Raw genomic sequence first — 14,266 nt, 5'->3', positions numbered from 1 at the left:
TCTGCTTTTCTGCCTCTTTCTTTCAAATTGTTCATTTTATTCTACAAGCTTGAAAGAAAATCACAGAATCTCAGAATCACAGAATGTGCTGATTTGGAAGGGACCCACAAGGACCACCAAGTCCAACTCCCAGCCCTGCACAGCACCATCCCCAAGAGTCATGCCATGTGCCCAAGAGCATTGTCCAAACGCTTCTTGAACTCTGCCAGGCTGGTGCTGGGACCGCTGCCCTGGGGAGCTGTTCCAGTGCCCAACCACCCTCTGGGGGAAGAACCTTTTTCTAATATCCAACCTAAACCTCTCCCAACACAGCTTCAGGCCATTCCCTTGGGTCCTGTCACTGGTCACCACAGAGAAGAGATCAGTGTCTGCCCCTCTGCTGCTCCTCACAAGGAAGTTGTAACTGCAATGAGGTCTGTCCTCACTCTCCTCCAGGCTGAACAGACCAAGTGCCCTCAGCTGCTCCTCACCCAGCTTCCCCTCAAGGCCCTTTACCATCTTTGTTGCCCTCCTTTGGACACTCTCTAAATGTCCTTTCAATACCTTGTTTCAATTATGGAGTGATATTTTAACATACTGCACTGCACCACAGATTGCCGATAAAACACCCCAGTATTGTGAGCTTCCAGTGTTGTGATGGAACTTCAAAGCTAGGGTGGGAAATGAGACCACAGGGCTCCCCTCACTGGTAGTTTAATTTCTCCCTATACCAGCTTATACTTTTGAACAGCCTTCCAAATATGCAATTTTTTACCTTGGCTTTCTGAACATTCCTGCATTTCAGTTGCTTCTCATCAGCTCTGAGCCACGTCAGATGTGTAAGTGTGGATAACTCATTTCTGCATTTTTCCTGCTCTTTAAAAAGCAAGCATTCTTCAGCAATGCATTCTTCCAACACACGGGCATCCATATCTGATATCATTTCCTAAAGAACATGAAATTTAAATCCTAATGCAACAATGCATCAGTGTTGGCAAACCCAAAGCTGGAAATACTTTGGGTTTATCTGCAATGTAAACAGACTACATAGCTTTAAAAACATAATAAATTATTGCTTTAAAACACCATGCACAATCCCTATAATAACATTTCAAAATACATTATCACCTAGGAGCATTTCTGTTCTTCAGTCTAACATCTTTCAGCTGTGGTCCATTGACGCAATGGATCTTTATAGCTATATAATCTTTAAGTAAGTTCCGTGTCAGATCTTCAGGAGGAGGTGAATGGAAGCTTCCTAGGCCCCACTGACTATGGCACACAACTTACGTATCCCAAAGAGTGACATGTAGGTACTGGAATGCATATGTATCCAAATAGAAGCTGATTCCCACCTGATAATGTTAATGAATTCAAACAAAACACATAAAGAAAATGGATATAAGGGTAAGAAGACAAGGAGGCTTGATCTTAAGAATGTATGCCTGAGATAGATTGCTTCTTATAAAGTCATTTATGTAGTGGCAAGTACTAATGCTCTTGTAATGCAGATATCTGCATTTCCACAGTCCATATGGCTGTCCTGAGTACAGACAGACATCCACAAATGACAGAACTGTGAAGATGAAAAATCATAATGTACAAATGCTGAATTTTTGTTGTTGCAACAAGACACGGTTCCATATCCAAAGGAAATATATAACAACATATTTCTAGCTGCAGTGTCATTAACAACATTCATAAAGACTTAAACTAGAAAGTAGATTTGCTTTCTACCTTCTAGTATATGGCCAGTAACACCAAAAAATGTTTTTTAAAATGAAAGACGAATGTTCTTTAAAATTGAGCAAATACTACCGCATTTTCTCACCAGAAAGCTGCAGCTAGAAACTCCCTTTCCTTTTTTCCTTTATTCTCATGATAGAAAACCAACTGTTAAAATGAAAAAATATGAGAAAGCAGGACTCAGCACCTGTTCAGCTAAACCTCTCTTGATCGTTTCAATTTCCTTCTGCAGTTCTTGTCGTCTTTCTAATAATAGTGCATTTTTTTTTGAGTTAATTTCTGCCTACAAAAATAAACCAAGCACAGAGTGATGCAAACAAAAAATGAGGAAAATGTAAACTGCAGATGCTCTATTAGAAGTAGCTACTCAAATTAAGAAATTAATTTCCTTTCCTATTGTAATAGCTAGCACAAGAATGCTTCATTGAGTAGAGTTCCTCTGCCACTTCATTGGAGTTTCTAAAATTTTTCTTTCAAGAACTAGGAACACTAAACTTCATAAATTTAGAAGGGTTATGGTTTTCAGCAACTAAACCGTCATTAAAAAACCAATAATCACAAAGAGAGTATATGAAACTGTCACCTTCTAAATTCACAGAGGATTTTCAGAGTGAAATTTTGATCTTACTAAAGGAAAAAAAATAGTTTGCATCTACGTAGAATGGATATCACATTTTTTTCTTTTTGCCACTACAGTAGGATTTTCATTAGGCTCTAGAAAGCCAAATCTAACAACACAAACATTTATATATTATTTTTCATTATGGGAAAATTCATTTATTCAATCAGATTTTAACCTTAATTATGTGAAGAAATACATATTAAAACATATCTGATCAATCTCACTACAACTACTTACATGACATAATTTCTAAGACAAAAAGTTGTTTTGGTCTCACTGTGACTACCTTCACTTAAAAATTCTTTATGGCTATAAGCAAATAAGAAATAAATGCATTAGGCTAATTATGCAGGCGTATGTTGCCTCTCTGTAATTGATGGGGACAAACATTTTAGCAGGATCTGCTGTGATAGGACAAGGGGAATTAATTTTTTAAAAAAAGAGGGACGATTAGATATAAGGAAGAATTTTGTTCAACAAGGGTAGTGAAACACTGGCACAAGTTGCCCAGAGAGGTGGTTGATGCCCCATCGCTGCAAACATTTAAGGCCAGGTTGGACAGAGGTGTGACTAACCTGATCTAGATTAAGGTGTCCCTGCCTATAGCAGGGGTTTGGATAAAATGACCTTTAAAAGTCCCTTCCAATCCAAATGATTCTAATTCTAATCTGTAATTCATATGGGTGGGGAAAAATTACATTTACCAACACCTGGAAGATATTCAAAGATAATACACCCAACCCTGTGATATCTTGCTCAGATCTCAATCAGATGTTAGAGTTCAAAACACTATAAATCAATACTGAGAAATTAATGTTTTGCAGTTGTGATTTTCACTTCTGTGATAATATTGTAAAATTAAATGCTGTTCATTTGCATTAAGGGAAAGGGGAACAAGAGACACAGTAAATGTCAAAGTGTGGAGTTACTTTGGTTGCAGCTCCCAGCTCTGAGATTTGATTTGACTTAGGTTTACTAAAAGATCAGTAAAGCTTTTCCTAAGAAAGTGACTTTTGCTCTTGTGGTGGGAGCAAAAATAGCTTTTATGTGGAGCATATATTAGTTACCACTTTTCCGGTGTAAAAGCAAAAAGCTCATATAAACATTTTAATCCATTAAGGACTTTTGTTCATGTAAGACAGGGCTCAACTTAGGCACTTTTGGCTGTCTCTGTGTTGGCCTGCCCAAGGAGAAGGCCCACATGGAGAGGAGCAGCAGTTCTCTTTCACACACAACGTCGGCATTTAGCAATAGCTGACCTTTCACAACTTACTAACAGGAAAAACACATTTGAAGGAAGTGTTCCTGTAATTTCCTTATTCTACAAGTCAGTCATTCTGCACTTAGCATATGATTCAAAAGAAGAAATTTGGGGAACCACACTGATGTACTGCTGCTTCTGCAATCACATATTTATACAAACAATTAATTCTTGTGATTTTTCCACTTTGAATCACAATGAATAAATGTAAATCTGGGGGTTTAAGTAGTTAAAGAAATTTTATCTACTTAAAATACTGTTTTTTAACTTTTGCTAGGTATGCTCCCAAGTCTTACAAATTAAAATTGTCCCAATATAGCAAAAGCCAAGCAGAATCAAGTTTGCCACTTGACTCTGCCTTACTGCAGTGCTGCACTTGAATTCACCACGCTGCATAGGAGCAGTGATTTCACATCTGCTCTTCTAACAGAGCCCGGAAAGGAATCAGAGAAAACACTGAGCATGGGAGGATGGGCTAAAACAACTCTGTTGCTGTGGCCTGTTTGCATTAGAGCAGTATCCTGCAGCTGCTGGAGTAAAATCCTGATTAGAATGCCACTTCTGTATCCCGTGGCATTCCCTTTCCCCTACTCCTCATGATGATACTATTTGTAAGACACTTACAAGGTCTTGTCCTTCCACAGGGTGAAGGAATTGGGCTGAGAAGGGTTTGGATCTCACCCCAGACTGTGGACTCTAACCACAGCCGTTGGTGAGTTATGGCATTTGATTTTAGCTTTACATGTTTTTGAACAATTGTGGTTCTTCATCCAGAAACATCTCCTCAGTGGGAGCACAAGAAAAAATACCATCTCCCAGATTCTCTTAGCTGATACTAAACAGAAACTCTTTAAGCTTTAAGATCAAAGTCTGGAATATGAGTCAGCCCTTTAATCATTATTTCAGGAAATTCAATCCAAATCTCTGTTGTGTAGTGAGAGAGCTTTCCTCCCACTTCCCAGGTGAGCTTATATTACTAGGTAATACACACATGAATTGAGAAGGAATTTCAAGGGAGACGAAAAAAATTGTTTAATAATATTAAATATTACCAAGTAATATTTGGAGTTGTTTAAATAGCAAAGCTAAGTATATATGGTTTTGGTACATATAGTTATTTTTTAAAACTTTGAAATTATGTAAGACTCTTTTCTGCCCTGAATTGCTCAGAAGGACCAAGAAAAATTTCAAGGACAGTGTCAAGGTAGGAAACAACAAGTTCTGTGAAAAAATATTCACCTGACTAAACAAGATTAATTTTATATGACTCAGAATCTAGACTAAACATGGAGCAAGTACAGGAGAAAATATATATAAGAAAGAGAGAATGGAAGAACTAGTGGTGAGAGGAAGAAAATATAAAACATTTATAGACAAAGTAAATTTTTAAGAAAGAATTGGAAGCAGAAAAGAAAGAAGATGCTTTGAATACACAAGCAGAATGATACTTCCCTTTAAACTACTATAGTCAAAAGACTAAGTAAAACAGAAAAGAGTAAAGCATTATGGAAAGAGGAATGGGTAAAATACTAAAGCAAGAGGAAAATGAGGAAGGTGAAACAGCAGTCTTCCCCCCTTTCCCCTATTAGGACTGTCAAGAGATTTCATAGAAGTATTTCTTACAAGAACATTTACAATCTTTATGATCAATGCATTCATACAGACCTCTGATTTGAGTCTTTTATGCTTTGCCTTATCTCGTTCCAAGGAATCACAAATCCCTTTCAGTTGTAACTCCAACTTTTTTAAATGTTTCAATTCTCTATCTTTCTGTGTTTGGTGGTGACTGAGAATATCTTGTTGCTTTTTGTTCTCCAAGATACATTTATTTAAATTATTTTCCAGAATTTGTCTATATAGATGGATACAGAATTTTAGAAACAGGTAACCTAATCAAGACATATATGTAAACAGGCACTACTATTTTAATGGGTTTTGCATACCTCATCACTATGGCTCAGCAGCGAGACAAACTCGTAAACTACTGACAAAAATCACACTAAAAAGTTGCATTTTTATAACTATAATCAATTATAAGACCCTAATTATGTCGGTGAGGTCTCACAGTCTGTTCTAAATGTGTTAAAAATTCCAGGGAAACTAATACATGTAGGAAGAAGAAAACATATATTTTAGTCTGATGGAACATTTCCAAATAAGATGCCATGGGCCTTTAATACAAAGCTTGAAAGGCAAAAACATTGTTGCTGAGCATATGGCCAGAATTACAACTATACATCCCCCTCTGCAAAGGAGGAATTATTTGATGCTTGCCTTCAAACTAACAGTTTATTTTACTTTACCAAGTAAATATAAAATCATAATTGAAGGGACTGTTAAAGAGATGATTAACCAATCCCCACTGAAATTCAGGAGTACGTGAGCACAGACATCTATGATCCTCACTTGAAAATGAAAATACTGACATATTTTTTCTTCTTCAATTTGCTTTCAGTGGGTTACGCAGGAAATAAACTATGTGCACTAAAGAGAGAAACCCTCTAAAATATTTCACTTTAAGAGCAAAATCTCACAGCATTTAATCAAATGCTTATGCTTTTTCATGCTCTTCTTCAAGCCAGATCCTAGATTCCAGATTCCAAATTTTTATGTAAACATTTCTGAAGTCAGTACCAAGCCTGATCATTTCTGATTTTCACTGGTTGCAGCATAAAGCTTGAAAATAGAAGCAATAAAACAGAAAAAAGAAATGGTCTTTTGAGAACAGAGAATCATTCACTCTTTCCATGTGACTCATGTCTCTTACTCTAACCTGTCTGATAGGACAGCTAATTCCTTCTCTGTGCTCATTTCTAGTAATTTTGTCAAAGTAATGCATTCTCGTTCATTGTTTGCTATCAAAGTTTGTCTCTCATCCAATTCCTTCATTACATCTTCTCTTTCTTGCAAAATCTCTTCAATCCTTCTTTCAGTGGATTTCAGGGTTCTATTCAATTCTTCTATTTGGTCATTTAGGGCTTCATTCTTCTTCTCTGCATCGCTGTGGATATATTTTAACAAAGCAGTAAAGGTTAACTTTTCCACATGCATAATAGCCACCTGCACAATGTAGGTTTTAGAAATTGCTTCTCTGTAACACAATAGGGCAAACTTCTTAGATTTATGATGGCAGAGTTGCATTAAGCAGAGTAGTGAGGAAAATGTAGAAGAAAACCATCACACAAGTTTTAAACCTGAGAAATTTAATGCAGTTGAACAGTTTCTGTATTACAAATAGGGATTGGAAGCAGGAGATACAAAAACTTCAGTGTAACCCTGTGCACAAATGGTACAAACCCCATCATTCATCTGGATGGCAACTGGATTGCTGGGATCTGTGAGTGATGCGGCTGAAACTGCACAGCACTAATTTGATTTTACACTTACAAAAAACAGCACATGCCATGCTTCAGAGGAGAAGAACCCCAGCTTCACAAGAGAGAGAAAGAAAAGGCTGTCTGCTGGCTTACATTTCCCCTGATGAAGTGTTAGAGACTGCAATTCATGTCAGGACCTTACAGCAAAGCACCTGTGACTCAACAGCAGGTACAGAAGGACCAAGGGAGAAAGGGCTTGTAGCTCAGGCCACACTGGCAGCTGTGGAAGTGTTAGTTTAAATGTTGATCCTAACTTTAATCAACAACTATCCTCAATCTTTTTTATAACCAAGGGATGAGAAGAAGTCATACATATATATATATTAATGTATATAGAATTATTTATTAAAAACATACATTTTTTTCTGGTTCAACTTCTCAGTTTCTTTTGCAAGTTGCTTTGGAACACCAAGGATCCTAACTAGCTCAGCCTAGTGATAAAACAGAAAGGTTTGATTAATAGCCTCAAAATCTGATGAGTTATCATAGCAGTAATATTCACTTAGAACTGCTGTGAAAATCGGTAGGAAATATGTTTTTGAATTACTTGAGTTTGTCCCAGAGAAGTGTAGCTGCTACTTTTGAAAGTAAACATCGATATTTACAGTTTTAGTATGTCTTCAAGATAGAAATTATGCTTGAATATTATTAATACATCTTACAATGCTATTTATATCATGGAAAGAAGTAGACCCAAGTATGTTTTTAATTCCCAGCATAAATCTGTACAAACTGTAATCTGAGCAGCCTACAATAACACAACATAGCTAAGATGTCTTTATAGAAACCACTTTTTAATCAAAACCATGACTATTATTATTTCCTAAAGGAGTAATAAGGATATGGCACAGCAGCATGTTTCATGCCTATTGAAAAATGGTCTGATATTTAATGTAATGACAGAATGAATTTGGAATGACAAACAACATCAAGAAGATTCACTGCTCTTTTGGACAAAACATGTACCCCTATACACACACATGCACTCACAGATATATAGGCACAATTAATTTTGTGTTACTTTTAAATAAGTCTGCGTCTCCTGAAGCTTTTCCATTTCTTCCTCATCTGTTAATATCAGCTTTTCCTTGGATGAAACAGCTTCTTTTATCGAATCAATTTCTGCTTTCCTCTGGACTACTTCTTTGCTGAGCTCATCACAATTTTCTTTCAACTGTTTAATTCTATCGTCTTTCTTTAAAAATCAAGTAAAAGTCCAGATTAATTGTATTTTCCCTTTTACATTTTGCAGGCTTCTGACAACACAGACTCACTAACATTGAGTGATGATAACATTTTTAGTGAAAAGATATGAAATGTATTTTTTTTACCAGATGTGTGTTTCTTCTATCAATACTATCAGAATGTTATTTCCAACAAAGCCACATATATTCCTCAGGATTTATAACTGCAAAGGTATTTTTCATGTTCACATTTTAGAACCAAAAACCTGCAGCTATCTTTACATGGAGTGTCCATTTGCTGAATATAGTAAATATTTTCTTGAGTAAACAAAAAAATCCAGATCTTTTCTGAATCAGTTATTTATTGCTTGCCCTAGAGTTATCAAAACAGAATGATATAATATAGCCTATAAAATCTGCTTCTTTTAAAATCTATTTTTCTATCTATTCTATTTTAAATAAACTCTAAAAATACATCCTGTGAAAACATTTTCAGTGATGTTTTTATATGTTAGATGACATAACATAAAACATTGCTTTTCTCATGTTTTGTACTTACCTTTTCTTTTAACATTCTTTCATATTCATTTTCCAGAAGCTTTTTTTCTTCTCGCAAACTACAGTAAACATCAAAGCAGAACTAAATGTATTAGTAATATAATAACCATTACTGTAATATAGTAAATGGTAAGAAAGTATGAAAGCCTATCCTGTGTTAGACTAAAACACACAGTGAATTATCATGAAAGGTGCTCAGATTTAAAGGAAGTTTGCTGACTGGTAGCTGAAGGGGTCCTGAAGGACTGAGTGCATGTATGGAGGTGCACACATTTTTTTCTACAGTGCACACATCTAAACATTTAAACCTGATTTTTCTTAGTCTGACCACCTGCAGGGGTGCATTCATTCCTCACTCAACCTTGCCTTTTACTAGTGGCACCCTATACCCACAGTTCCTCCCAACCTCAAAACAAAATGTTGACATAGAAACGTGGCAAAAGCAAAGAGGAGTTGGGTAATAAATAGCCACAAAAACATCACATATCAAAGAAAGTGCAGTTGCTATGAGAAACCTTCTTCCTATGAATGTTTTCACATACACATTTACTCTTCAGACAACCATAAGTGAAGCTCCTCACATCTGGACTGGATCCTGTGAAAAAAAAATCCTGAAAAGTGGCAGCAGTTGTAGGCTAAGTCAAAGGAGTATGGTAGAAAACTAAATTGAATAGCCACAGTGATCTTAACCTATATCCAAAACTAAATTGCAATTTAATTTCAGGCAACAATAGGGACAGATGCTAAAGAAGTGAAGAAGGAGGAAAGGAAAAAATAGGAAAGCTCTTAGATCTTGTGGATGTTTAGTAACACTGCCCTGAGAAGGATGAAGGAATGATTAAAAAAAGGGAGTTATACCAACAAGCTTGTTGGATTTACAGTAGGGAGCTTCTTGGTAGCAGGTAGGTAAATACTGCCAAATACAAAAGATTATCCCTACTGAAGGTACATCTGTACATCCCCAGTGCATGCACAGGACAGGTCTACACCTATAGTAGGTAAATGGGCTACAGCAGTCTGTATGCCATCACAGCCAAACTGAGCTGAACTGAGTCACTCTGCTATTCACTGGGAACAAGGAGGCAGGTTCCTGCAATGTAATTGGTACCTACAATGACATTTCAGAGTCTCAGTCTATAAAGAAGTAAAGATTTCAGCTAAGAAATAGGTGGAACAGACAAATCCTCTGTCCCAGGTATAGCAAAGAACTAACTTCAGTGCTTAAATTTGTTTTTGTAACTCCAGTGGGAGTATGTGCTGGTCAAGTTTTGTTGAGATCCAAGGCAGTCTGGTAGAATAAATAACTCTTTAAATTAGGGAAACATTAAGAGAAGGGGACAAACTTCCATAAAACAGTTGTGTCACTTGGAGCTGTAAACAGTGGCAAGGGACTCCTGGGCAGCCCCACCCACCCAAAGCAGCTAATACAGTTACCTCATAATGTGGCTGATACAGAAAAGAGGCAGCTGATTGTTATTTCTTTTTTTTCTTCTGAAACCTTCCAGCAGCAGTGTAAGATTTTGCACGGTGATGGTGGTTCAGGTTTCAGAAAGTGTGTGGTCATGGGAAGAGAGATCAGTCTCCCATCAGCCGACCTCATGGAGGATCATCCCTAGGACCTTATGCTCAACCCTTTAGCAGTGCTGATTTAAGGTTCCCTCCCCTACTCCATCACCCCCACCCTCTCAATAAACTCCTTCTTACATTTGAATCCTCCAACAAAAGGAGTGAAGCTTATACCTGGAAGTCTTAGGCAACATATTTCCAGTTAAGGAAAGGAAATAATTTTAAAAAAAGAGACCTGGGTTGGTGGTGTTGCAATATAAACAAAACAAAACAAATCAAAACAAAATCTATCCCATGAATAAGAAGCTCTGGCTCAGATGAAGAGCAAAGAGAAAATAGATGCAGAGTAGATGCTGTTGATATACAGCATGCATGATATTTGTATGGGCAGAGTACAAGTATGCCTCAACATGGACTGGTAAAGTCTAAAAACTAATTTGAATGCCAGTTTTTGAACACTCACAGAGTGAACGAGTTTGCAAAACAAAATCTTTTAAAGAAAAAAGTTGAATTTAAATCAATCATCCACCAAAATTGATAAAATTGATTAAAAAAAAAATTCCAAAATCATATTCTAAACCCATTTGGCAGTACTCCAAGTTGAATTCCTTGGGACTGGCATAATCACACTAAGGATAATGGACATCTACTTTGCACAAATACCTGTAACTGTTTGACTGCTACAAAATATTATTAAATAAGTCCTGTGCAAAATGATTAAAGAGGTACTACATGGCTTGTGGTTAGTCCATGCTGTGCCCTCTTTCATCTCACGCTGGATGATCAAAAGAGCAATACCAAAGATGAGGAAGGAGAGCAAAGTTGACACTGTTTTCATTTTGTCACATTCCTCACTCATGAGGACAGATTCCTGTGGAACCATTCCAGTTTCACAACAAAGACTTCTCCATCCAGCAAAAGCAAAATGATTTGAACACCTCATTTTCCGTGACATAAACAAAGGCAACAGTGAACTGCAAGGACCAAGATACCTAAATAGCCAGCTGACCAACTGCTTCCACACAAAAACCAGTGGAAGTGTGAAAAGAAAAAATAGGTAAAAAGAAAGAAGTTAAATCTCTCTCTTTTGAGCAATGAGTTTGATCCAGTTGCGCATACCCAGAAGTCAGACAGGCAGCCCTAAGCTAACACCCTGGGCTTCCTTACTGTCAGGGATAAAAACTGGGACCCCAAAGGGCAGGTCATCTGACATCCCAGGTGACTGTTTTAGGATGATATAAATTACCAGTCAAAGATAACCTACATCTCTCTGTGGACTCTAAAGGGGAGGCAGGATTATTAAAACACATTTTGAAATCAAATTAGATTCTTCAAAGAATTTAAGTTTAGTCTCTGATTTAATAGATGAACACAGAAGCATAATGTAAGATAAGCAGAGAAATTTTGGTCTTTCAATTTAGCATTTGAATCTTTTAATCTGTGTTATATGGATAACGACCCCATGACTGTTTTACTTAGACATGAATCACAACAGCAAATGAAACAGCTGCAACTGGCATTAGGCATTTAAATTTCCCATTATTTTATAGTTCTTCCCTGATGGATGTATTTTTCAACATCATGTGGATTTTATTATTATCATTATTATACCTCTAAGAACACACACAATGGAAAGAAGATAAACCTCTTAAGTTTAAGCATTAATGTGTGCAGATGTTTCTAACATTGCACTTCTTGTTTTCATGAAGCCTAATAACAGCATTGTACATGAAAAGTTGTCGTAGATGCAGATGTAATGAGTTAAAAAAAGGCAGTTGGAAAACTGGGCCATTAATAAAAAATACATTCCAGATTTTTCCCTGAGAGACATTAACAGCTGCAAGCTGACACAGAAATAAAAAAATTAAGACAGAGAGATTAAGAAATGCAGTGGCAGCGGTCAACAGAGGTCCACTTCACTTCCTCAGCTCACAAAATAACCACAACACTATTATCATTCAAAGTCCCATCAGGAAAGAAAGTGAACTCCTTCAGCTACTCTGTCTCAAAGCTGGGATTGCTTGGAAAACCATAGAAGGTGTTCGGCACCTCACAACTAAAAACTAGTGACTACAGGTAGAAGTTATCACAGCTGACAAGCTGCCAGCACGAGCTTCCTGTAAGGCTCTGAGCTGTAATTAGTTTGTAGGTACCAGAGAATGCAGTCAGAAGACCAGCTGATAACAATTTCAGCTGTGACTCTATTTATTTTACTTATGGCGTGTAATCCTTTATGAGAGAAGCTATGGACAAAAGCTTAAATTTTCACTTTTTAATTTTTGAGTGACTAATACAGAAATAATTGAAATATTGAAGTATTGAAATAGTTTTCCTTATTTGCAATGCTCCTACAAGGACAAAGTCAGTTTTGCAGTCCTGACTTCCATGCAGTTGCACAGAGTACTTCAGTGACGAGCCATTTTGTTACCTGCACAAATCATCGTGAGAGCTGGAGATTGGACCTAGGCTTTCAAACAAAATTGTTTTCAAGCATCAGGGACCTTTAATCTCACAAACTCTTGTTATAGATAAGTTTAGTACAAATTAATTGCTTTATTTTAAATTAATTGTTTAGATGATAGATTTAGATTTAATATTTATTATTTCTCAACAATAAACTACTGTTGATATCATTGTGTACTAAAGAAAAGCAGCTCTTCTTTCTATTGTCTCCTAAACCAGAACTCCAAGCCTCACATGAACATTAAAATGAAATGTCTCCTCAAGCCAGAACAAATCCTTGCTGATCACTGATTCTTTCCTTCTTGTTCTGCTAATTTGCTTTTTTGCTCTATATTCTTACTTACTGGGGCTTCTTATCAATTATATGAAGATATTTCATGGCTCTGAATGCAATTTTAGCAGAACTGAGTGGAGATGACTGTTTTTCCTTTTACTTTATTACCCTTGCCAAGTAGTTATTGACAGGAAGAATACTCCCAGAGTCAGCTCTGACTTTGGGATAGTGGCCCAAGCTTGATAAGCTCAGTAAAATCCTTCCAACCCTTGTTCTCCCTGTGTGCTGAGCTCTCAGGCAGACACACCAGCAGTGAGCCCAGTACATCCATATGGCAGAACAGGGCACAAACTGGATGAGGAGGCACATATCTACAGTGGGAACACACCCCATCCACGCAGTCACCCTCAGGGTGACTTCCCTGACAGCTGAAGTGTGTCAGAGAGGCTTCTGAATACCTCATGTACCTATTCAAACTACGAAAAAAGTCACAACATTCCTGAAACCCTGATGATACTACAATGCTGAAAGCAATTTAAGTTTATTCTGGGAATGTTGTCTATTCATTGGAACAATAAAGAATTAAAACAGAAGGTGAAATATCGCCTTCAGCTGTTAAAAAAGGTCTGGTAAAAATTGTTTACAGAGGCAAGCAAATAAGAAATGAAATAGGGATAGAAGAGTATGGAATAGTAAGGGACCTTGACACGTTTGCTAAAGTTATGGCATATCTGTATGACTCCACAAGAGAGAAATGTCATTGTTGTCAGATTTGCATCTGAGTGCAAAAAAGGTGCTAAGTACTCTTAGCTATCAGAGAAAGTGAATTAAAGCAGGAAACAAAGGTATCAGAGATAAGAAGGATGCTTCAGAGAAAGAAAGGTTTACAGAAACAGGGGAATGGAGATCTGCAGAACCAGGGAAAGAAGATCAGATTTCTCACTTACAGCTGAGCAGTAGGTCTGAGTAGACATTCTAAAAAAAGGATAAAGCCGTAGATAAGAGACACAGATAATCCCTTCAAAACCTTTCCCCCTCTGTGATCCCTGCCTGCTATACATACAAAGGTAAATAAACAACATGTTTGTTTTCAGACTGAACAGCCATTAGTCATAACTCCCAAGGCAAAATTCACTTGTAAGTGCCAAGTACAGCTGGGACTGTATTAACACAGTTGGACAACAAGGAAAACTCTGTTCCAGAGAGATCAAGGGCCAAGAGAGGTTGGACCATGAC

The 14,266-nt window shown here is 37.0% G+C and overlaps 1 protein-coding gene across 1 annotated transcript in view; it reads right to left on the bottom strand.

Moving 5' to 3' along the window:
* CCDC146 (coiled-coil domain containing 146) overlaps positions 1-14,266 on the bottom strand; it is a gene marked incomplete at both ends in the record, with an annotated part of 62,096 nt that overhangs the window by 14,515 nt on the left and 33,315 nt on the right. Inside the window, 7 exons of the mRNA XM_082280373.1 lie at positions 755-925; positions 1,913-2,008; positions 5,274-5,460; positions 6,382-6,609; positions 7,343-7,416; positions 8,007-8,180; positions 8,729-8,786. Of these exons, the coding sequence (XP_082136499.1) occupies positions 755-925; positions 1,913-2,008; positions 5,274-5,460; positions 6,382-6,609; positions 7,343-7,416; positions 8,007-8,180; positions 8,729-8,786 (988 nt within the window). The remainder of the gene's footprint in view (positions 1-754; positions 926-1,912; positions 2,009-5,273; positions 5,461-6,381; positions 6,610-7,342; positions 7,417-8,006; positions 8,181-8,728; positions 8,787-14,266) is intronic.

Source organism: Coloeus monedula (assembly GCF_965178545.1).
Source record: "Coloeus monedula genome assembly, chromosome: 4".
NCBI classification, from domain to species: domain Eukaryota; kingdom Metazoa; phylum Chordata; class Aves; order Passeriformes; family Corvidae; genus Coloeus; species Coloeus monedula.
Note: the sequence above shows the minus strand (reverse complement) of the source record. Positions and strands in the feature narration are given on the sequence as shown.